Here is a 24,264-nt window from a genome sequence, read left to right on the forward strand (position 1 = left end):
AGGTTAGCTGTTCTGTACTGTGCCCTCCACCTCTCAAGTATTCATTCGGGATGTTGGAATTTAATCTCTTAAAGGGACTGTTCCGGTTTTGCATAGGTATTGTTTGTGTGGCTCTTTGGTCTCTGAATCTGTAAGTTCGAGCCTTGACAAATCTCGATTCGGACTCTGTAGAAATGGCCAGGAGATGGGATGGCTACTTTGAGCTTCTGCAAATCCACATTCCCCACCAAGAACACCCAACAAAATCCAAGGCCTAGGGAACCCAACTTCCAAATTCTGTGCCACCGCCAAGACCTCAGGTATTCACTCCCAGTTGTATGTTATTTTTCTTACATGACCCCATGCAAGTGAATTCACGTTGATCTCTGAATCAGACCATATACACCAGCAGCTGGATAGAGACCACCTCCATACAACTCCCATGTGACCTCTCAGTCCCTTGTGAACCAGATCGGTGCATTGGATTTACAGCTGGGAGCTAGGAAGGAAAGCCAACATGTAATTCAGAAACACAACAGGTCTGGCAACATTGCAACATTGTGGACGGAGAAACAGAGTTAACTTTCCAAATCGGGTTTGAATTCTGTTCTGAAGAGTCATATTGGATTTGAAACGTTAACTCTTTCTCTCTCCATAGATACTGCCAGACCCACTGAGTTTCTCTAGTATTCTGAGTTTATTTCAGATTTCCAGTCTATTACATTTATTTCTGTAACTCAACAAACTGTTTAGCCAAAAGACCATGCCCCCTGAAGATCTTCTCTGCACTGCCCTGTAGCATCAGATTAGATTATGTACTTTTTAAAATCCTAGTATTGGACTTAATCCCATAACTATTAGGGGATACGTGAGTGGTGGTACCTGACAGAATTTATGCTCAAATCATTGAAGATAACAGAGCAGGTGAAGAAAATGGTAAATAAGGCATACGGGATCCTGGGTTTCATAAACAGAGTATACAGAAACAAGGATATTAAGATAAATGTATATGAAACAGTGGTTCAATCTCAACTGGAGGTTAGTGTCTGATCTTTTATACCATAATTTAGGAAGAATGTAAAAGCTTTGGAGAGGGTGTAGAACAGATTTACAGGGATGGATCCAGCAATGAGGGACTTCAAATGGGTGGATAGACTGGAGAAGCCAGAAACATTCTTCATGAAGAGAAGATGAGGTGGTTTGATAGGGGTGTTCAAAATCATGACGCGGCTTTGAATTCAGCCTTTCCCACTGCATCAACTCTGTGGCCCACTCTGCCTCCCACAGTCGTCTCTTCCTCCTACAATGTATAGACTTTAAAATCCAAGCTTACATCACCTACGTATGATATTTGACTTATTTTAGGTTGAACTGTTTTCAACCTTGATGAAATCTGTCAATTTGGTCCTAAAATTTGTTTTAGTTTCTGGAGCGTGCACCTCCACCCCAAATCTACTGGTTAAACGAAGAGATCCAAAATATATAAATTAACATGCCTATAAATGAATTCCAGGCTCACTGCACATTTCATAACACCCTACTCACTGTCACTGTATGCCATTACAGGAAGTAATTTTGATGCTAGTATCATCCTTCACCTGGCATTCAGAAGGATACGTGGTACTATTCTCAGATTCGGGTGAGAATTTTTCGGTGTTTCTTAGAAGTGTGTGTCAGCCACAGCTCTGACGGTAGCAATCTCACTCTGAGTCACAAGATTCTGAATTCAACTCCCAATCTAGGCTAACATTGCAGTGCAGTACTGAGGGAGCTGGGATCTTTTAGTAATGTGTTAAACTGAGACCCCATTTGCAGAATACAAATGACTCTACAACACCCATATAATCATACCGTGTGGAAGCAGGCCATTTAGCCCGAGTCTACACCAACCTTCTGAAGAACATCCCATCCAAATCCACATCCCCAACCCTATCACCCTGCATTTCCCATGGCTAACCCAACTAAACTACACATCCCTGACATTATGGGCAATTCAGCATGGCCAATTTACCCAGCCTGCATATTTTTGGACTGTGGGAGGAAACCAGAGCCCCTGGAGGAAACCCACGCAGACACGGGCAGAATGTGCAAACTCCACACAGTGAGTCGCAGACAGGACTCAAACCCAAGTCCCTGGCGGTGAGAGGCTACAGTGCTAACCACTGAGCCACCGTGTCACCCAAGGATCTGCATAAAGAACAGAAACATTATCCACTGTACGGCCAAACGTTACCACTCAGTCAACATCACAAGACCTGGTTACATGATTGTGATCACACACTACTATTACTGGGAGCTTGTTGTGTGCAAATTAGTTGATGAGTTTCCCACATAGCAACACAGTGATAACACCCCAAAAATACTTTGCGAAGTACTAGGAGATGGCCAGTCATTTGGAAAGGTGCTATACAAATACAATCTTTTGTTTCTTTATCCTGTATACAGGGGAGCTCCATCAATCAACTCAATCACATTATTTTAAGCAGGCCTATTTTTAGAAGGTGTAATACACAGTTGATCATTTCGCAATTACAAGGAAGTTGAGGCTTTGGTTACAAAAAAGTACATTTATCTGAAATAAACACAGAATGCTGGAGAAACTCAGCAGGTCTGGCAACATCTGTGGCGGGAGAAACAGAGCTAATATTCCATTTCTGGTCTGACTCTTCTCCAGCAGTGGTTCTTCTTCTGAAGAGACATACCAGCTTCTAAAGATTAACTCTTTCTCTCTCTGCAGATGCTGCCAGACTCCTCCAGTATTCTCCGTGCTTGTTTCAGATTTCCAGCATCTGAGTATGATGCCTTTCTTCAAGGAGATTTATGTGGTTTGTTTTCTTTTCCAGAAGTCACATGACACCAGATTCTAGCCCAAACGTTCACCTGATGTAGCAGCGCTGCTCTTAAAGCTTGTGATATCAGATAAAACTGTTGGACTAGAACCTGGTGTCTTGTGACTTCTGACTTTGCCCACCCCAGTCTAACACCAGCAACTCCACATTATGTTTTCTTTTCCAGGTTGAGTGGCATTCAGTCAGCGGGATATTGGATTTAGAAGCAGCTATTGAGCAAAATCTGTCCCACTCCAGGAGAGAGGAAAACTGGAAAGAGTAAGCTAATACCTAATAAGAGTAGAAAATTGATTTTGAGCTCTTCTTTATTACCAGATTACTGCTATCTGTTTAAAAGTGAGTGTCACTCTGCTACGCCTTTGTTATATTATTGCGGAATTGGGTTGGGTGAGTGACGCTAATCCAAGGAGGCAATTATGGACTTCCCTTGGCTTGGGAGAGTAGAACATGGAGTCAGTCTCAGAATAAGAGGTCGGTCATTTAGGACTGAGACAAGGAGATGTTTCTTCACAAAGTGATGTGCCTCTGTGGAATTGTCTGCAACGATGACTGTGAAAGCTCAGTCAGTGACTATATTGTAGACAGAGATCAATAAATGTTTGGCTCTTTGAGGGAACTAGGGAATATAAGGACTGAGCAGTTCAAGTCAAATGTCAGCCATGATTTTGTTGAACGATGAACTAGGCTCGAAAAACCAACATCCTATCCAGCTCCTAACTCTCATTCTTTATAAATTCTGGAGTTGGGCTTTCATCAAAATCAAACATTACAAAGGGAAAGATTACCTCAGGCTATCTTTGTATCAATTTTAATAACATCATTCACTTAGTAATAATGAAATTAAACTTGATTTCCCTAGAGTGCTCGCAGAAATAAATAAGAAATAAGTGTGATTAAAAATGCTTCTGAATACAACATAAATCTTAAACTCAGCCTTTCCTAGTGCTATGTTTCATAAGTTTTAGATTGCTTTAAGTGCTGGCAAATATGGAATTTTCATGAAACCAGCATATCTCCTGAGGTCATTATGCTGACTATTATACATTTGGTGAAATCTTAGAAGGAGAAAGGAATATCTTCCATAATTATCGACCTGAACATGAATTTTCATATTTTAATACTGGAAATGTTTGCTTAGAGAACAGCACAGAAGACACACACAGATTAATCCAGAGAAAAATGTGTCTTCTTCATCCAGGATATGATTATTTCAGGTATCAGGCATGGTAGACCTCAGACGACAGGACTCTCACCTGTGTACCAGGTTGTGGGATCCAGTTCCATTCCAGAGTACAAAATCTAGATTAATACTCAGACGCAGTACTGGGGAAGTGCTGCACTACCAGAGGTGCCTCATTTTGATAAGAGTTCAAACCAACGTGGTGTCGGCAGCAGCAGATACAGAAAATCACCGGCATGGCCACATCTCTGAACAGACATGGACTGGACTCATATGCACTAGCAACATCCTCTCTCCAGCCTGTCCTTGGGCGTTGCCTGTCCTAGTGAAGTTTCGGAGATTTACCAGGATGCTGCCGGGGATGAAAGGTCTCAGTTTTGATGAAAGATTGGATAGGCTGGGTTTGTTTTCTTTGGAGCACAGGAGGTTGAGGGGAGTGGGATCTGAGTCATTATGCGAGGTACAGTCAAAGAGGATTGAAAGAATCTTTTCCCCAGATATGTCTAAAACCCAAGGGCACCAGTTTAAGACAAAGAGCAAGTGGTTTACAGAAGATCGGAGAAAATACTTTTTCACCCAGATGGTGACAGATATATGAAACGTGCTGCCTGAGACAGTGATGAAGGCAGATACTTTAACATCATTAAAACAGCATCCAAACAAACACTTAACCTTCCCCTGCCACTGCAGGAATTGCAAAACTTGCGCCCACACCACCTCCCTTGCCTCCATCCAAGGCCCTAAAGTTTTACCTGCACATCCACCAATATCATTTATTGTATCTGTTGCTCTCCTCTACATTGAGGAGACTGGACGCCTCCTAGCAGAGCGCTTTAGAGAACATTTCTGGGACACCCGCACCAATCAACCACACAGCCCTGTGGCCCAACATTTCAACTCCCCCTCCCACTCTGCCGAGGACATGGAGGTCCTGGGCCTCCTTCACCGCCACTCCCTCACCACCAGACGCCTGGAGGAAGAACGCCTCATCATCTGCCTCAGAATACTTCACCCCAGGGCATCAATGTGGACTTCAACAGTTTCCTCATTTCCCCTTCTACCACTCACCCCAGTTCCAAATTTCCAGCTCAGCACTGTCCCCTTGACTTGTCCTACCTGCCTATCTTCTTTTCCACCTATCCACTCCACCCCCCCCGACCTATCACCTTCATCCCCTCCCGACTCACCTATTGTACTCTATGCTACTTTCTCCCTACCCCCACCCTTCTCTCACTTATCCCTCCACCCTTCAGGCTCTCTGCCTGCATTCCTGATGAAGGGCTTCTGCCCGAAACATCGATTTTACTGCTCCTTGGATGCTGCCTGAACTGCTGTGCTCTTCCAGCACCACTAATCCACAGCACTTAAAATGCTGGGGAATAGTAGGCTACAGAACAAATGCAAGTAAATGGGATCATTTGGTGTTTGTCAGAACAGACATAGTGGGTTGAAGGGCCTGTTTCTATACTGTGTAACTATGTAAGCACTATTTTGCAATAATGGGAGTTTAGACACCATATCATTTACCTCTGAACCAACACCACAAAAACTGACCATATTGCCACTGTGAATAAAATACATATAAAACTATTAAGTTCCCCATTTTCAATCTTACTGATTAAAGCATTGTTTCCTCTTAGAAGTTGCACTAACTGGTGATGAGGTATTACAATATGGAAATATGAACACACTGCCTGTGCTCATTCTCTCACCCAGGTCATTTTTACCCAATCATCTCACCTCACTTAAGTTTGCTCCCTGTTAAGCAATGCCTTGATTTCACCCCTTCCCATCTTTATATGTAATTCACAAAACCCTCTGGGATAACTGCACTCCATTATTTTTGGCCACTTGAACATCCGCCATTGTGATTGCTCCAACGTTGGTGCCTCTGTCACTAGCTGCCTAGGATCCAACCTCTCCTTTCACCCTTCCATCTCCTATTATTTTCTAAGGGACTCCTTATAGTAAATATCTTTGATCAAGCTTTGGGTCATCTCTCTTAATGCAGCCTTATGTAGCTCACTGAGACATCGGACACTTTAGTATATTAATAATTTGTTCACTTTGAAACCACTAGTTTTCGTGAAAAGCCAAGCTCTCTGAACTCGGCAAATGGCTTATGTAGTCTAATAGGCAGTGAGTGAGTTGCCCTAGAAGATTGCTGGCTCCAGCCCTTTTCTGGTCTGTGAGAACTAATTTCTGCTGAGACAGCCATTCCAAGAATGTAATAGGCAGAGGCTGGATAAGTAAGCTCGGGCTTTTGTCCTTGTGTATTAACCTTTCCTGGACACGATGCAGCTAATTTCTGCTGGGTTTAAAGATCAAGGAGTTGTCCAGCAGGGAAGTGCAGTGGAGATTTGCACTGTAACATTCATGTCATCCACTTGTGTTCCGAGATTGAATCCAATTCCTCAAATGCAACAGCCCCTGTGATGTGCTGCTCTGTTTACTATCTGACAGGCACAATGCTAACCCAACACGGGTATACCTTCCTTAAAACCTCTTGCATCTTTCCTTGGATCCCATGGTATTATATAAAGTTTGATTGTCCTGATGTTCTGGAAAGATGATTTTAAGAGTCATTAAATGTTGTATATCACCTCCAGAGAGACACTTTTGTGTAACAACACCACTTTTTTTTTAAACGCTTAGATTTGTACCAAAGATGTACCATTAAAAGGCTGCCATTGTAAAAACTTTTCACTGTACTCCTGTACTGCAGTACAAGTGAGAATACAGGATACTCAGAGGTGGGCAGTGTGGCACCATTGATAGTGATATTATAGAAGGTCCAAAAGACAAAAAAATAGTGCAGGCTACATTTCTGGCACAGGAAGTGAGTGAGTGTTGGCACACCACAGAAGTGCCAGGGAGAGCTACCAGAAAATCATTTAGCTGCTCTGGCTGATTTCATGCCCATTTCAGAAACTTGGACTGCACATGTCTGCAATAAGCAGTCTCAGCTCAACAGTAGCCCCAGGGAATCACCCTCCATATCTCAGCTGGCATTATTTAAAGGGCCAGGCGTCAAGTTTGTAGATGAGGTGCTTTGGACTTAGTGCTAGAAAGTTAGTGACTGTCTGAGACTTGTCCCTGGAGGTTTTGCAGTGGTCTGCTGCACACATTCAGGGAGGCCACCTCTATACCAGCCATGGGAGGCTGTGGTTATCATATCTCTGGGCTTGCAAGGGAACCTAGATCCTTGCCCAGGAGAACAAGACTCTGTGTACGAGCAGAGGAAACCAGAACGTGAAAGAAAACCCAAATGATCAAAAGGTGTGCACTGTTATCATGCAGTGTTTGCAATGAGGGGGTGGGAAGGCCTGTGAGGAGGGAAATGGGGGTATCCACAAAAGGCCCTTCCCTCCCAACCAAAATGGCTGACTGTTTGATGCTTGTGATGATCCCAGGGAAATACGTCTAATGAATATTTCGCCAGCTACTGGTTTCTGCCTGGATTCATTTCTGGGACCTCAAGGATGTCAGGTGCCAGCTTCAGAGCAGGTGGTTAGCTGTGGATGCCAGTGTGATGTCCTAGCACTCTGACATTGTAGTTGGTCAGGACACATATGGCACTAACCTCAGATGCACAACCATCTGCTCGACTTCTGTATATTCAAGTGGCCCACTGAGCCAAAGCAGTCAACGGAAATTTAGTGTGTAAGGAGAAATCATAGAATCTTTACAGGGTGGAATCAGGCCATTCAGCCCTATTGAGCCAAGAATGCTACTGACCCTCCAAAGACCATCCCACACAAGCTCATCTACCTACGCTATCCCTATAACCCTGGATATCCCAGGGCTACCCCACCTAGCCTGCACATCCTTGGGGCAATTTAGCATGTCCAATCTGCACTTCTTTGGACTATGGGAGGAAACTACAGCACCTGGAGGAAACCCACGCAGACATCGGGAGAATGTGCAAACTCCACACAATTGGTCACCCGAGGATTGAACCAAACCCGGACTCCTGGTGCAGTGAGGCAGTAGTGCTAACTACTGACCCACCATGTTCATTGCCTCATCCTACGTTAATGTATAGTTGATTACAGTAGCAATGCCCTGTTGTGAACAGTATAGATGCGTTTAACTGGATAAGGAGAGAGAAAGTAAAGAATATGTTGGTCAGGTGGAATACTAACAATGGTACAGACCTGCTTAGCCAAATGGCCTGTAAATAAATTGCAATCTGTAGTAACCTTTTATGCAAAACTTGCACTATCGTTGTTTTAAATTTGTTATGAGAACCAAGCGCCAAGTAAAGGCAACATTAGAAAACAAAGCTGACAGAATAAAGAATGGACAGTACTTTTCTTCTCTGGTTACAGTCTGGCTGGCCTAGGTATAAAACTCATGACACGGAGATCAGTTTCTGGGTTGTTCAGAGATCCTTCAAGAGCTGCATTAACCAAGAGTGAAATGCTCTCCCCAGTCCTAGTGTACAAGTCTTGGTATAAGTGGAGGAAATGAGAACGTGAAGTAAAACTCAAATTATCAAAAAGCTGCCTATTGGTAAATATCCACCAAATGTGATAGATGCTGAGTGGAGCAATTTTGCAAAGAAAACTATTGCTTCGTGTTTAGTTGAGGGAAAGGTGGGCATTCAGTAGAAGCTATTTATAATTTCTCCTGGTTTACAGGATGCTGGAAAGAGATTCTCGGTCAGTGCAAAATTCATTGGTGTGAACATTACAGAATTCAGGGGCAAGGCCATTAGCTTTCAGGTTTCACTCAAAAACAGAATTGGACATCTGGAAGACATCTGTTCAAATTCCACCCAATCAAATAGAAGACTTTATTTGTTCAGTCACACCAGAAAGCATCGGCCTTGTTTAAGTCCCCACATACATTATCACAGCAGGTAAAATGGGCAGACTAATTAGATATGTTCCTCAAGGCATGGTACAAATTGTCGAGGTGAAATGAAATTTGACATATTCCATCACCTTAAACCAGGTACTCTGAACACTGCTTATCTGTGCATGTTACCAACTTGCACAAAGAGGGCTTTAATCTCTGATTGGATTTAAAGAGATATGTAACCCCCTTGGCTTTGAGCCAATGGGAGTGAATTAAAACTTACCTTGAAAACAATTGCTGTCCTTGGAGATGGAGCACGCGGTGTCCACCAACACCTTGGAGTTGTTCAGGGAGAGGTGGGTGCCGCAGGGAGTGGAGTGCATCATTTCCCCCTCCAACTCTATTTTGATTTAGTCCCTGCCCTCCCCTTCACTGTTTGACCACACAGCATTGCCCTTTGATGTGAAGGACACTGCTTGTCACAGGCCACCCAGGTGTTTTCCTATCTTCCTGGTGGTGGAAATTGAATAAAGATTTGTGCACTTTGTGTCTCTCACTGTGTCTCACACCTGCACACACAATGGGTGCTGGGGAAAAAATAAGCACTACCGCAATTAGGTGGTAGTGTGGGGGTTAAAAGAAAAAAAAACCAGGAGACCCCCTCCAACTCTATTTTGATTTAAAAAAAAGAACAGAGTGCCTCACACAGCATTGCCCTTTGATGTGAAGGGCACTGCTTTTCACAGGCCACTTGGGAAAATGAAAACAATTGCTGAAAAGATTTCAGAACAGACTGCTAGTTTGATCTGCCAGTCTACCTCTGTAACCACCATTATTTGTTTTACATTTCCAAAATGATCACTACACTACAAAGTACAAATTTGGTCATTTTCTAAAGCTTCACAGTCGTAAGCCAGCTGTGCAAAACTATTTAAACATTAGATCTAAGGCACTGCCTTTTGTCAGAACTGTCCGTGAGTTCATGTTGGTAATGTTTATTTTTGGAGTGACTGATGGCAAATCTGTTGCCAACGTGCATGGCCAACACTAATGACTAAACTAAATGATGTGCCAATTTTCTGTCCGCTCCTGTACTAATTCCCTATTTTCCTCTTTCACCGTCACTGATTTGCAGGCTTAACTCTGCATCATCTGGGCAAATCTGGAGACAGTAAAAAAAATCTTATGGCACTGGACATGTATAACAGAGGGATGCCAGAAAAGGATGACCTGGCAACGTCAATTACACCAGAATATAAGACAAAAAGGGTTTTGATAAGTCAAGTTAAAAGAAACTTTTTTCCAGTGATAGGAGGTTGGTACCAAAAGAACAAAAGACGATTACCAAAACAGCCAAATACAACTTTTCTTTTAATGCAGTGACTTGATGAGGATCTGGAATTCCTTGCTTGAAAGGGTGGTGGAAGCAGGTGCAATCGGAACTTTCAAAAAGCAATGGGATCAATACTCGAAGGGGGAACACACAGTGCTATGAAGACAGAATAGGTAAGTGGAACTAATTGGATATCTGTATCAAACAGCTGGCAATGACACAATAAGTTGAATGACCTCCTGTTCATTCTCTGACATGACACAATAAACATCCACCAAAGGATTAATTGGCCCAAAGGACACTCTTCTTGTCGTTTGAGAGGGCAGTGCACAAACTGCTCAAAATCAGTGATTGGCCTCTTCCCTTGCTACAAAGTTTCTCTTGTTTTAGAGAGTATTAAAGCCTCAGTATTGCTGGAGTCAAAGCTGCAAGATCAGTGCAGATGGCAACTTAATGCTCGGGGTCTCTAGTACTGCCAGAGTAGTTTAGGCAGCTGCTGAGTTTCCTTTACCCCGATGTTTCCAATGTTACTTCTGACCTTATGGTGCTAAGCTCCACAATAAAATACTCCAAAATAATATGCAACATTGTAGGTTGCCATTGCGCATCTCTTACCTGATTGGCCGTTTCTTGATGACTTCAATGTTAGTTCACAGGTCAACTCTGAAAAAGACAGCCAACAGTACGAATCAGTATGGAGAAGTTTCAACTCTTGCAGCCATTATGTGCACAGGGCTGGGAGGAGGAGGTGGGGTTAGAGAACGGGGCGGGGGAAAACAGGAGAGGGATGGGATTGCCACCTGCCTCTTTTGTTAAGTCAGCTGACCGAATGAATATCAAGAGGACAACATAATGAGCAGTATTCACAACTGAGGTTGTCTCTTCTGACAGCTCATATTAAAGGTCTGGACCTGCAATGGGTACGGTTTTCCAAACATTCGTTGTAAACCCCTGACTAAGGGTGGACGCTAGGAAATTGTTCCCGTTAGGCGGGGAGACTAGGACCCGTGGACACAGCCTTAGAATTAGAGGGGGTCAATTCAGAACAGAAATGCGGAGACACTTCTTCAGCCAGAGAGTGGTGAGCCTGTGGAATTCATTGCCGCAGAGTGCAGTGGAGGCTGGGACGCTAAATGTCTTCAAGGCAGAGATTGATAAATTCTTGATGTCACAAGGAATTAAGGGCTACAGGGAGAGTGCTGGTAAGTGGAGTTGAAATGCCCATTAGCCATGATTGAATGGCGGAGTGGACTCGATGGGCTGAATGGCCTTACTTCCACTCCTATGTCTTATGGTCTTATGGACTACTGTATCCCTAAAACCTTGGTGTGTCCTTGCAGAGCGCACACCAAGGTTTTAGGGATACAGTAGTCCATAAGACCATAAGACATAGGAGTGGAAGTAAGGCCATTCGGCCCATCGAGTCCACTCCGCCATTCAATCATGGCTAATGGGCATTTCAAACTTAAACTCTACCAAACAACGTCTGCTTTTCCTTTGTAAAGACATAACTGTGACTTCCTATGCCATTTTGGTTAAGGTTTGGAGGTGCCTATCAGTAATTTCAACAACAATGTGCTTTCATCATCAGCAATAAGGCAATGTTAAGTAATCAGGACAAAGAAAGACTCCATTTGCATTGCTTTCACAGAGACAGAGTAGACAGTGAGCTGTAGAACGAGCTCCATTGGGATCAGTGACTGGAAGTATAGTGAAGGAGACAATGAGTGAGGTCAGATAGACATGATCCCACACGTTCTATGACAGTGGCCCACCCAATCCACTTGGATTGATAAACATGTGAATGATAACGGACAACAAAGGACCTACTAAGCCATCCAGCTAGCCCTGGACCACGTGATTTCTTGTGACTCACTAAACCTTTTGAATTGGTGAAAGTTGGAAGCCTGAGAGAGTGAAGTTCTGTAATCCTCCACCTAGTGCAAAATACAGGCAAGTGGGTCACTTGATACTTAGAATTTCAGTGGTTTTCAAGCAAGCATTCCCCATGGCTTCTGGAAGGAGGTCAGTCCTTATTCTGAGACAATGGATTACTGCATTCGCGGCACATGACCTTCTGGCACAACTTGGCATGTGGCAGAATAGCTGATCTCAGTTGGAAAGCTTCGACTGACTCTAGGTGCTGCTGGGATATTTTGACCTCCTCAATTCACCCCATACTGATGGGTGAGCCCAATGACTGAATGCTCACTATCAAGCCTCAGTCAGGAGAACTGACCATGCACAAGATATATAGGGATGCGACAGCCCTGCACTCAGCAGCTAGCACACACTTCTGAATTATAAGGTGGTAAGTTCAAGTCCCACATCAAAGCTGGAGCACAAAATTCTGAAGGAAGGTACTATCCAATGGGGTAATAGTGATTTATTTCATGAGCATGTGGTCTTTCAGACAAGATAGCAAACCACGATCCTTTCTGACCTTTTGGGTGAATGTAAAACAATCCTGTGGGTGCTATTTCAAAAGGAGTTTATTCCTGCCAAAATTTATTCCTCAGTCATTATCACTGAAGATAGCTTATGTGATTACATTCTTGTTTGTGGGAAAGTGTTGTATGCAACTTGGCTGTCCTTGTTGTGGGATCATGTGCATGTACCTTTTTTTGGGGCATGTGGTGTTATGGAATCATACAGCACAGAAACAGACCCTTTGGTCCAACCAGTCCATGCTGAACATAATCCCAAACTAAACTCGTCCCACCTGCCTGCTCCAGGCCCAAATTCCTCCAAACCTTTCCTATTCATGTGTCTATCCAAATGTCTTTTAAACATTGTCATTGTGCCTGCATTCACCCTGGAAGTTCATTCCACACTTGAACCACCCTCTGTGTAAAATAATTGCTTTTTATGTCTTTAGCTGAAAATGTGTTGCTGGAAAAGCGCAGGAGGTCAGCATCCAAGGAGCAGGAGGGTCGACGTTTCGGGTATGAGCCCTTCTTCAGGAATTCTTCGATCTCATGCCGAAACGCTGCTTGACCTGCTGCGCTTTTCCAGCAACACATTTTCAGCTCTGACCTCCAGCATCTGCAGTCCTCACTTTCTCCTCTCATGTCTTTCCTAAATTTCTCTCCTCTAACCTCAAAAATGTACCCCATAGTCTTGAAATCCCCCAACCCAGGGAAAAGACAACTGCCATTTACTCTATCTGTACTTCTCCTTATTTTATAAGCTTCTGTCAGGTCCCCTCTCAACCTCCTATGCACCAGTGAAAAAGTCCCAGCCTTTCTTTATAACTGAAACCTCCCATACTGGGCGACATTGTGGTATATCTCTTCTGAACTCCCTCCAGCTTAATAATAATATCCTTCCTGTAACTGGGTGACCAGAATGTCCCAACTCCTACACTCAAAAGGTCTGTGCAACAAAGGCAAGCACACCAAATGCCTTTTTAACCACCCTGTCTAAATGTGATGCAAACTTCAAAAAATGAAGTACCTGCACGCAGCTTAAACTACCATCAATCACTCATTGGGTATGACAAGCCTGTACCCAAAGAGCTATCACCCTGGAGTAGGGAGGGGGAAATAAACATCTCCTAATTACCCCATTACACATTCTAAGACTTAGTTATTCACCTTTCACTTAAAAGCTGCTCAAACTTTCTACTGTGTTGGTTCAGAGTAGGGAACGGTCAGATTCCTGATCTCCTGGGATTGCTCCTCATAATGTGGAGTGTATTTAAACAACAGCAAGTGCTGAGGGTTGGTCTTTCCCCACCAAAGTGAGAATGCTGATTGGCATCCTGCAACAGGCTGAGGCAATGTTCCTACAAAGATTGAAGGTGGCACTTTTGAAAATCACATCTTGAACATCAGAATTGCTCTTGGGCTGCATGGGGAATGTCGGAAACACCATGGACTGACAGGGACCGAAACCTGGGGGATTTCCTTGGAGAGACTCAGGAGCTCAGAGCCAGGCTCACTTGGGGGCTGAATGCTGGCATCATGTGATGAAAAGTGGCAGGATGTGGTTTTAGCTGGTGGCCTGTACCGACCCTCTGAAGTGGGCGGTTAATGGAAGCTGGAGGGGCAACAGGAAGCCCACCAGCACTGGGGAAGCAGCAGGCCATCCATTCAGGCGACTAAGAGGGTGGGAACCACAGGATGGCCTGCAGCTGAACTCAGGCAGGCACAGAGGGTCCCTAGGCCTGCCTGGACAGCTGACTCCCAAGTCTGTTGCCAGCAGATCACCTCCAGGCCAGGCCACTGGTCCCAGATGTCTCTGACAATAGGCTTCATAGTGCTATAAGAAGTCTCAAGTGGAAACCTGCCACTTGTAGACAAGTAGCCCTGCTTTACCCCCATCTCCAGAGGCACTGGATGGTGCTAGGAAACTGCCCCCAAGCCAACAAGGTCATGCCCATCTCCCTCTGTATCTGCTTCCACTGGAAGCAAACAATCCCACCCCCAGTCCTTCAGCAAAACAGCTGATATCAATAGTGCCACTGTTGACAGTGGTCCTGTTAGAGGTGGGTACTTATTCTCCAAAAACAGGAATGAATCAACAATTCCTACAGCGTGGGGAAAGGGCATTCAGCCACTGAATCCTTCAAAGAGCATCCCACCCAGACCCCTATCCTATCCCCGTAACCCCCACATTTCCCATAGCTAATCCACCTAGCCTGCATATCCCTTGACACTATGAGCAATTTAGCATGGCCAATCCACCAAACTGCACATCTTTGAAATCATGCAGACACGGGGAGAATGTGCAAACTCCATACAGTCAGTCATTCGAGGCTGGAACTGAACTTGGACTCGGGCACTGTGAAGCAGCAGTGCTAACCACTGAAGAACATTGCATATATTTCCTTTGTCTTATACTGGAGTTGCAATGTTTTTTTCCCCATTGGCTTGCTCAATGGAATGGACCTCCTCTCACTAATACCCATCCTCTACATTCTCCCTTGAGAATTGGAGACAGTGAATCAAATCCAAACGCAGCAGAAAGTCTGCACAGGAGCAATAGCTGGACACAGGAAGGCAGCAAACATCTGCCATACAGCATAAATCTTCATCGCATTATCGGGACACCAATATCATTCCTGTCAGATAGAATTCTGGAACACCTGCTTTGAACTTGTGCATCCAAAATCTTTGTTCCATCTTTGACCCCACCTCAGCACCCCTACAGACTTGAATGATTCCCACTCTTGCCCAATAAGAGATATAGCAACGAAACAACTGGTGGAAGTTTCAGATTTAAGATTGTATCACAATACGCATATCATATTACACCACATTCCTGATGAAGGGCTTATGCGTGAAACATCGATTCTCCTGCTCCTCAGATGGTGCCTGACCTGCTGTGCTTTTCCAGCACATAACTCTTGACTTTGATCTCCAGCATCTGCAGTTCTCACTTTCTATAAACAGGAATAGGGCAATTATAGCACGACCAGTTTACTTAGACAATTTCTATGATAATACACAAGAATTTTTAATTGAAATAAAGTGGTTCAATAAATGCCTTTGGACTGACAACTCAATCACACACCTCTATATCTAGGTTCAAATATCTCCTGCCTGCTACTCCTAGAAAACTGAAGGCTATTCTGATAGGAGTTCTGTGATGTTTGAATAATCACACTTCAACTTTCTAGGAATAAGAACTCCTCTTGTTTATTCTGCAGGCTGACACCACACTAGTTCAGACAGATTCTCTGAAACCCTATGTTAGCCCTAGTCCAGCTGTGAAAAAGGAACCCACTAAACGACTTAAACATGAGTTCCTAGTTCTAACTTCCAACAGTGTAAATACATAATATACAATACAAGCTTCCTCTAATTCCTGATGAGTAATACCGGTGACCATGCTATTCCTTTAACAAGGTTGTCCTATGTTTTTTTCAAAAGTTTTATACGAGGCATAGTTGCCGAGATGTCTGGGTTTATCTATTTGAAAAGGCTTTCAAGTTTTTTTAATAAAAAAATCACTTGTTCAATGAAAGCCAAATGGCTCGTTCTCCCACCTCAGATTTTCTCTGGTTTGGGCTTGGTTTTAGCAAGCAGTCAGTTTTTGAGGCTGCTGGACCAAGAACCAGCTCCATGGAAGAGGGTATTCCATGCTGAGTCCCCCTGCCATCTCTCTCTCTCCTGTATCTGATCTTATCTTTTTTGCCAAGGGGTGTTTATGGCGATTATTGCAGGAATTTGGAACAGCATCATCAAACTGGGATAGCCCATTGGGTGTTTGGATCAGTTAAGTTATTCCATTCTCTTTTGTTTGTATTTCATTCAGTAGTCTGTAAATAAATTCTGTTTTGTTTAAAACTAAGTGGTTGGGCCAGCTGCATCTCTCCTGGAATACCCCCTTACACCTGCTTAAAACAACTAGAAAAGTTAGAGTCTGGGCTACTTTCTGAGAATGTTTTGAGGGGGTCTAGCCTGGTCCATAACATACCACAGTATATTAATGGGTTGACTCAAAATGTGTTTATGATGTTGAGTATTTGAATAGAGTGTTAAAGTCATTCATCTTGTTCCTGCAAACGTAGTCTCCTCTGACTTTGTAGCTGTGTTCATTATCTTGGTATATTCCAATGCTGGAGTTCTAGTTTTGGAGAACAAGAAGGAGTGTTTCAATAGCACCTCAATACCGTATCTTGAATTTTAATGTTGTATTTATAATGATTGTCAAATAATTTAAAAATAGTAATGCAGATTAATCAGGCCATAAAGAAATGTAAACAGAGCAAGGAGTTCATTTCTAGAGAAACACAACTGAAAAGTGAAGATATGTTAAATTGGAATGGAACCTTGGTCCAATACTGACCACAGTTCTGGTCTCTATATTATGAAAAAGAATATGAGGCACTGAAGATGCAAAAAAAAAAGACTTACAGGGATGATGCCAGAATTGAGAAATTATAATTATCAAGAAAAATTGAAGTAGTGGAGACAGTTTCCTTTGGAAGAGAGAAGGTCAAGGGGTGACCTATTAACTGGTTCAATAAGGCTAACAGACAGAATACTGCCACATTTTGAAGCCTTCAAAACTAGGTGGTATAAATATAGCTGTGTCACAAACAAAATGAATTCAGAAGAATCATCTTTGTCCAGAGGGCACTTGCAAAGTGGAACATACGACTTCAAGAGGTAATTGAAATACATTAAAAAAGTTGAAATGGTCTTTCCAGATCATAGGGCTGCTTTCTTATGAGAGAAAGATGACTGGTGGTAGATTAACCTGAGGGTCAACGTGCCTCAGGCACGGCACAAGGTTGAAGAGGAGAGTACTTTGGCTGGGGCAGGAATATCAAGGATGCTTTGAAAGAGAAACTAGAACACATACCTTTCTAATCTTATCGAAAGCTTGCTGACAGTGAGAGATGGGGCTCATGTGGAAGATTAATAAACAGATAATTGGACCTGTACCTGCACTGCAATTGTGCAGTGCCTCATCATGTTCTCACAGAGTTACGCTTTATATCTGTTATGTAAACAAAAATCAATCTCACATCTCTATCTTGTGTGGTGAATTGCTAATTAATTGAATATTGGGGGTGTAATTGAAGGAAGACACTGGAGAACTCCCTACTCAATATGTTATTGGCTGATATGTAATGGTGGAATCCAAAGCTTTGCATAAATTTCATACTATTTGGCACCTTCTGCTGCCACCTCCACCTTCACTCTCTCCTCCCACCCAGAATTCCTTGGTGCAATAAAGAAAGAAAAGGCAGACGCTTTGATATCACCTGTTTCATGACTGCGAGTTGTCACAAAACACTCCACAGCCAATGAAGTAAATGTGAAGGGTAGTCACTGTTGTAATGTAGAAAACACAGCAGCGAATTTGCACACAGTAAGGTCCCTCTAACAGCACTGCGGCTGTGATCAGATAATCTGTTTTCTCGGTGATGTTGATTGAGGAATAAGAATTGGCCAGGCGATTCTCTTTTTATTTACTCATGGGATGTGGGCAGCTTTAGCCAGGCTAGCAGTTATTGCCCATCCCTAATTGCCAGAGGGCAGTTAAGAGTCAACCACATTGCTGTGGGTCTGGAGTCATATTGTAGGCCAGCCCAGGTAAGGATGGCAGATTTCCTTCCCTAAAAGGGCATTAGTGAACCAGATTGGTTTTTCTAACAATCGACAATGGATTTGCGGTCATTACTAGACTCTTAATTCCAGTCTTTTATTAAATTCAAATTGCCCCATCTGCCATGGTGGCATTTGAACCCAGATCTCCAGGACATTTGCTGAGTTTCTAGATTAATATTTGAGCGATAATACCACTAAAGGATAACTCCCCTACTCTTCTTTGCAACAACACCATGACGTCTTTTGCATCCTGACAATTAAGGAGATGGGGATTTATCTGACATTCTATCTGAACGACAGCATCTCTGACAGTGCTGCACTCCCTCAGTACTACACTGGCTAGTTCGTCTTGATTTTTGTGCTTGCAATGGGAATTAAAAGCAGATTGTAATGATTCTGACTCTGGAGAGGCACAGCTGACACCCACAATAAAATCCAAACCATCATACAAATGAGAACCAATATTAACATGGGAAAACAGTTGGTCATATTTCACAAATTTGCAGAAAAGATATTTATCATTCCTTGGATATTTCCCCAGAGGCTGACAAAAAGCTTTTATGAATCATGTACTGTTCCTAATTCTCTATGAGCTGAGCCACTTACAAGGTTCCCTTACACAACCCAACACTTCCCTTAAGTGTGCAGTTTTAAAATTTATTATGCAAGCTCTATTGATTCAAGAAAAAAAAACAAAAATAAATCCTGTGGGTCCAATGAAACAGCAGTTAAAGTTTCTGAGCACAGAATTGAATGTGGATTTAGTTCTATATTACCATTTAGCCTTGAGTCATTCCATAGAATCCCTGCATTGGTGAAGTGAACTCCCACATAGTTTTTGTTGCAAAAGCCTGTACACAGCTCACATTCATCCTTGAACCAACAAACACTTCTTTTAACTTCACTACTGAAGCAGAATTCTATTTTCCTTCTTTTGTCTTGTAGGGGTCTCACCACACATTATATGTATGTACCAGCAACATCCCAGAAGTTGAAGGCATGTGGTATTAGTAGGAATGTATCTGCAGAAGGAGATAGCTAGGGGATTGACAAAACTGGAGTAATCAATAGACCTTCCTTTAATTGGTGGAAATGTATACATATATGTCCTCGTGATCTGCCTTTGAACCACTTTGTTGGGCCTATTTTTAGACTTCTGACAGAACGACTATGAAATGAAACTCGGACTGTGGCAAAGTGCAAATCCTTGAATTTCCCCCTCTTTCCCTCCCTGGATAAGGACACAGGCCAGCAGCAAGTTGCCACCAGCAAGTCAACTTTGTGTATACACATATTTGGAACCCTTAACAAAACTCAAGTTAAATGTTTACCTCTCTACAGCCCCAGGTTTGTCAAATCCTGTCATTGACAGAACAACACAGTATTAGTTCTGACTGATGTATCAGCTAGTGAGGAGACTTCAGTTTGTTATCGGTGCCAATGAGGTCAACTCTATTACTAAGCTGAAAGCCCAGGCTGATCAGTAGACAACGCAGTGGCAATCAGATGATAGACAGCTAGCTTTTGCACTTTATGGCACAAACTATGACCGAAAACTGTGGGAGGCCAGTAAAACTGATAGAAGGGAAAAAAATGGTTTAACTTTTGAGTTGTGGTAATGTGGTGTTTGGTTCAGGAGGAAGCAGTAATTTTCAAAAAGGAATTGGATCTCTACTTAAAAAGGCAAAAGGTTCAGAGCTTTGGGGAGAGTGTGGGTGAAAGTGGACCATTTGGATTAGCTTTTATAATGCCAGTACGAATAAGATGGTCGAATAACCTCCTGGTATACTGGATGGTTCTATTGTACCAACAGGTCATTTTCACTGGGTTGAGGGAATGGGATGGTCGACGTAGGTTTGGGAACCATCAGGTAGACAGCGGAGGGAAAGGTCAGAGAAGCAGTAGGTAAATGGCAGAAGGGGAATTGAGCTAAATTACTTACTCTCTTGGATAGATTGGATGGACCAACCCTGGGTCTCTGCACAGGATTCCAGACTTTCCTGACTCTAATCCCTATGTGCTGCGCTTTGGAGCATCAACACAAAGGGAGCAGGTTACTTGCCTAATATTTTACACAGAGCCAGAGTTGAGGCACTGGGGCGAGTGAAGGAAAGGAAAATTTGAGAGTCAGGAGAAATAAATGCACACACATCGAAAATCATGCTGCATATTGAGTTGAGACAACATGTAGATTGTGGGGATTTTAGAGAAGATTTGTAGCTCAGGTTGTGGATCAGTTACCCGATAAGCACGGTCCACTGATTCCTGCACAACAGACCTAAACAGGAAGACACGACATGCCCAGAGACTCTAGTCACCCTACCATACGTCAAACACATTTCAGCAGAGATGACCACCACGCTAATCCGACTCCTCAGCATCATGGTAGCCCCACAAACCTACTACCACACAAAAACAACTACTGATGAATTTAAAGGACCTCATACCCACAGTCAGCAGAACGAATGTAGTATACAAAATACCCTGTGAGGACTGCAACAAACATTATATTGGACAAACAGGCAGGAAACTAGCCACTAGGATGCATGAGCACCTACTAACCACAAAAAAAAATGACCAACTATCACTAGTATCCATACACACTGACAAGGAGGGACACCAGTTTGACAATACATCCATCCTGGGACAGGCTAAACTAAGACACGTACAGGAATTCCCAGAGGCCTGGTACTCAAACTGGAACTCCATGAACAATCATATAGATTTGGACCCCATTTACCAACCTCTCAGAAACAGAACCGAAAATGGTACCACCCACCACAACAGACCAAGGCACATAAATGGCAAGCGGGACAGACATCAACACTTCACCGGAGGCTCACTGAAGTGACCTAGCATGGTGTCAAAACATCTGAAAATAAAAACCCACCAGCTCAGCGAGCAAATTGACAACCTGTGGGGGGATTTAATTTCAATTTTTCTGTGCAGTGAGATACATCATTGGCACTGCAACTGAAAATAAAGAGGCTCACAACAGAGAATTTTTTTTTAAAAATGTGCACACATTAGCCTCTGTTGCACAGATATCAGCTAGAGAACAAAAGGATGCTGCAAGCGTTGTGTTCCGATAAATCAGGAACGGTTGCTCATCAAGTATTTAGGTTGATACCAAAACCGCCTCTTCCCCAATTTACTGTAGGGTTTGAAAAGATCATTGAAGATCTTCCAAAAAGGATAAGGGGTCTCCAGCCATTTGTCATTCCTGGCAGATTGTTATGAATGATTTTGATGATGGAGGGTTGTTGCGGGGCATTAAGGAGAGTGTTGCATGGTGTACATAGATGGTTTGGACTGGTTGCACCACACAGTCTGGGTGGAGTCTTATGCTCCCAAACAATGTAATTCCAGCCGACAGACCAACGGTGATCACAGAAGCTGCCTGATAAGCAGAACACCTAGAGGCTGGGTCACCTATTGGAGTTGCAAGACAGAACTCAGACCAGTTTTGTGCCACTATAAACCCCACATCACCAACTGAAGATCAGACACAAATAAAAAGCAGAGGAAGATCTGTATTTAAATAGTACATATCGCAACCTTAGGATGTCCCAAAGCACATAAAAATGTACTTGAATGACATTAAGGTTGGTGGCATATTGGTAATGTCTCTAGCCCAGGGATCAGTACTGCATGTTCTGGATACGTGGATTCAAATCCTTCCATGGCAGAGGGAACAAAGAGCCAGTTTAATGTGACAATCTAACCACTACCGGATTGCCGTTTATAAAAAAAAATCCCATCTTGTTCACAGATGTCCTCGAGGGAAGGAAATTTGTTGTCTTTAACTGGTCTGGTCTACATGCGACTCAAGACCCACAGTAAAATGGCTGACAATTAACTGCCCTGTGACCAAGGAAGGATGAACAATAAATGTTGACCTGACCAGTGACACCCACATTCTGTAAACAAATAAACAAAAATTATAGTGTAGGAAATGTGGCATGCTAATTTTAACAGAGCAACTTCCCACAAAAGCAATGTGATTAGATATTCCGACATCAATTCGAGGATAAATATTGGCCAGGAATTATGCCCACTTGCAAGATCAGACCAATCTTGACTTAATCTCTTATTCAAGTAATGGCACTTCTGATAATGCAGTGCTCCTTCAGCATTGCACTGGAGTATCAAGTCTACAATTGTTCTTGTATCCGGTCTGTGGAGTGGAACTTGAACCTTTGGATTCAAAGTGTTACCAACTGACACTGAACAAAAATTGAACACAGTTCAGGTGATGTGATATTATATTTGAAATACTGTGGATTCAGAGAGTTCAACCAAGTTAGTTACTGAAGTGAACTGAAACAAAAGTTGTCCTGAAGTGATACAAATGCCAATATATTCAGAGCAGTTTTGAGGGGACCCCATGGCAAATGAAGGAAAACCTAAATCGGTCAGTTCTGCCCCATATGATCATTCTTCAGTGAATTTGTTTTAGTAGAGTATGTCTGCTTGTCTGATAATGACCAGATTGGACTGGTTTGTGGTCTCCTAACAGTCTGCAACTACTCAAATGATTCAACTCACAAGTGACCACTAAACATGAGATTGCAGAAAGCTGCACGCAGTTTATCAGAACTAAAGGACACTCCAAATAAATATCTTGCAATTAAATAAATCTCTCTGCCTTACTAACTTCGGTTTGCTCTGCCATTTTTTTTCGAGAAATTATTTTGGATTTCTCAGAGAAATGAGCTCAATTTCTAGTCAGAGATGCTTCATTGAGACACTTAATTTGTTTTCAACAGGAATCCAATGAGTCACTATCCTCAAAGTGTCCTATTTGCAGTTTGTTTATTTGATCAGCTTTATAACCCTCCTCCACATCCAGCAATGTATCTCTGTGAGTACATCTATAACATACTGACAGGAACTCCTCAACATTTTTACCATAAGATCGCTGTCTTATCCCAAAATAGTAACAACTTATTGTTTGAATTCTCTTTGTTGAGTTAAAAAAAAAAGAGAAGTTCCACAGACACTGACAATTCCTTCCACATTTGACAGAAATTTACTTGTACCTCTACCAATGTCATTTACTGTATCCATTGCAGCTGATGTGGTCTCCTTTACATTCGCGAGAGAGGACGCCTTCTTGCAGATTGTTTCAGAGAACATCTCTGGGACACCCGCATCAACCAACCTCACTGCCCCGTGGTTGAACACTTTAACTCCCCCTCCCACGCCATCAAGGACATGCAGATCCTGGGTCTCCTCCATCACCAAATCGTTACCACCCAACACCTGGAGAAAGTACGACTCATATTCCGCCTTGGGACCCTGCAACCACAATGGATCAATGTGGATTTCAACAGCTTCCTCATTCCTCCGCCGCCTCCCCCCCACCCCTCACAAGCCTCACTCATGATGAAGAGCTCATGCCTGAAACGTTGATTCTGCTGCTCTTCGGATGCTGCCTGACCTGCTGAGCTTTTCCAACACCACTCTCTCGACTCTGACAACTACCTGATTGGTCTAACCTTGATCATCAGTGAAATGAAGGGAAGTGTCAATTACTCATCAATAACCCGCTCAGGGGTGCTCAGTTTGGGTTCCACCAGGGCCACTCTGCTCCTAAGCTCATCATAGCTGAATTCAAGAAGTGAGGTGATTGACTGTTCTTGAGGTCAAGGCTACATTTGACTGGGTGTGGCATCAAGGCACCCGAGCAAGATTGCAGTCAATGAGAATCAGGGAGAAAACTCTCTGCTGGTTGTTGTCATACCCAGCATGTAAGGAATTGTAACTGGATATCTTTTCAGGGATTGCTCAGGGTAGTTTCCTTCGCCCAATCATCTTCAACTACTTCATTTGTTCTCCATCAGGTCAAAAATGAGATGTTGACTGGTGGCTGCATAAAGTTCAGTGTCATTTACAACTCCTCAGATACTGAAGCAGTCCATGTTTAAATGCAGCAAGACCTGAACAATATCTGGGCTTGATTCAAAAAGTACCAGGAAACACACCTGTCACACAAGAGCCAGGACATAACCATCTCCAACATGAGAGGATCAAATCATTGCCTCTTGGCAT

The 24,264-nt window shown here is 43.1% G+C and overlaps 1 protein-coding gene across 1 annotated transcript in view; it reads right to left on the minus strand.

The window, feature by feature from the left end:
• The window catches only part of ccdc92ba (coiled-coil domain containing 92Ba), an 84,167-nt gene that overhangs the window by 27,354 nt on the left and 32,549 nt on the right, over positions 1-24,264 (minus strand). Inside the window, exon 3 of the mRNA XM_060848319.1 lies at positions 10,760-10,807. Coding sequence (XP_060704302.1) covers positions 10,760-10,807 — 48 coding nt within the window. The remainder of the gene's footprint in view (positions 1-10,759; positions 10,808-24,264) is intronic.

Source organism: Hemiscyllium ocellatum, chromosome 31 (assembly GCF_020745735.1).
Source record: "Hemiscyllium ocellatum isolate sHemOce1 chromosome 31, sHemOce1.pat.X.cur, whole genome shotgun sequence".
Taxonomy (NCBI): domain Eukaryota; kingdom Metazoa; phylum Chordata; class Chondrichthyes; order Orectolobiformes; family Hemiscylliidae; genus Hemiscyllium; species Hemiscyllium ocellatum.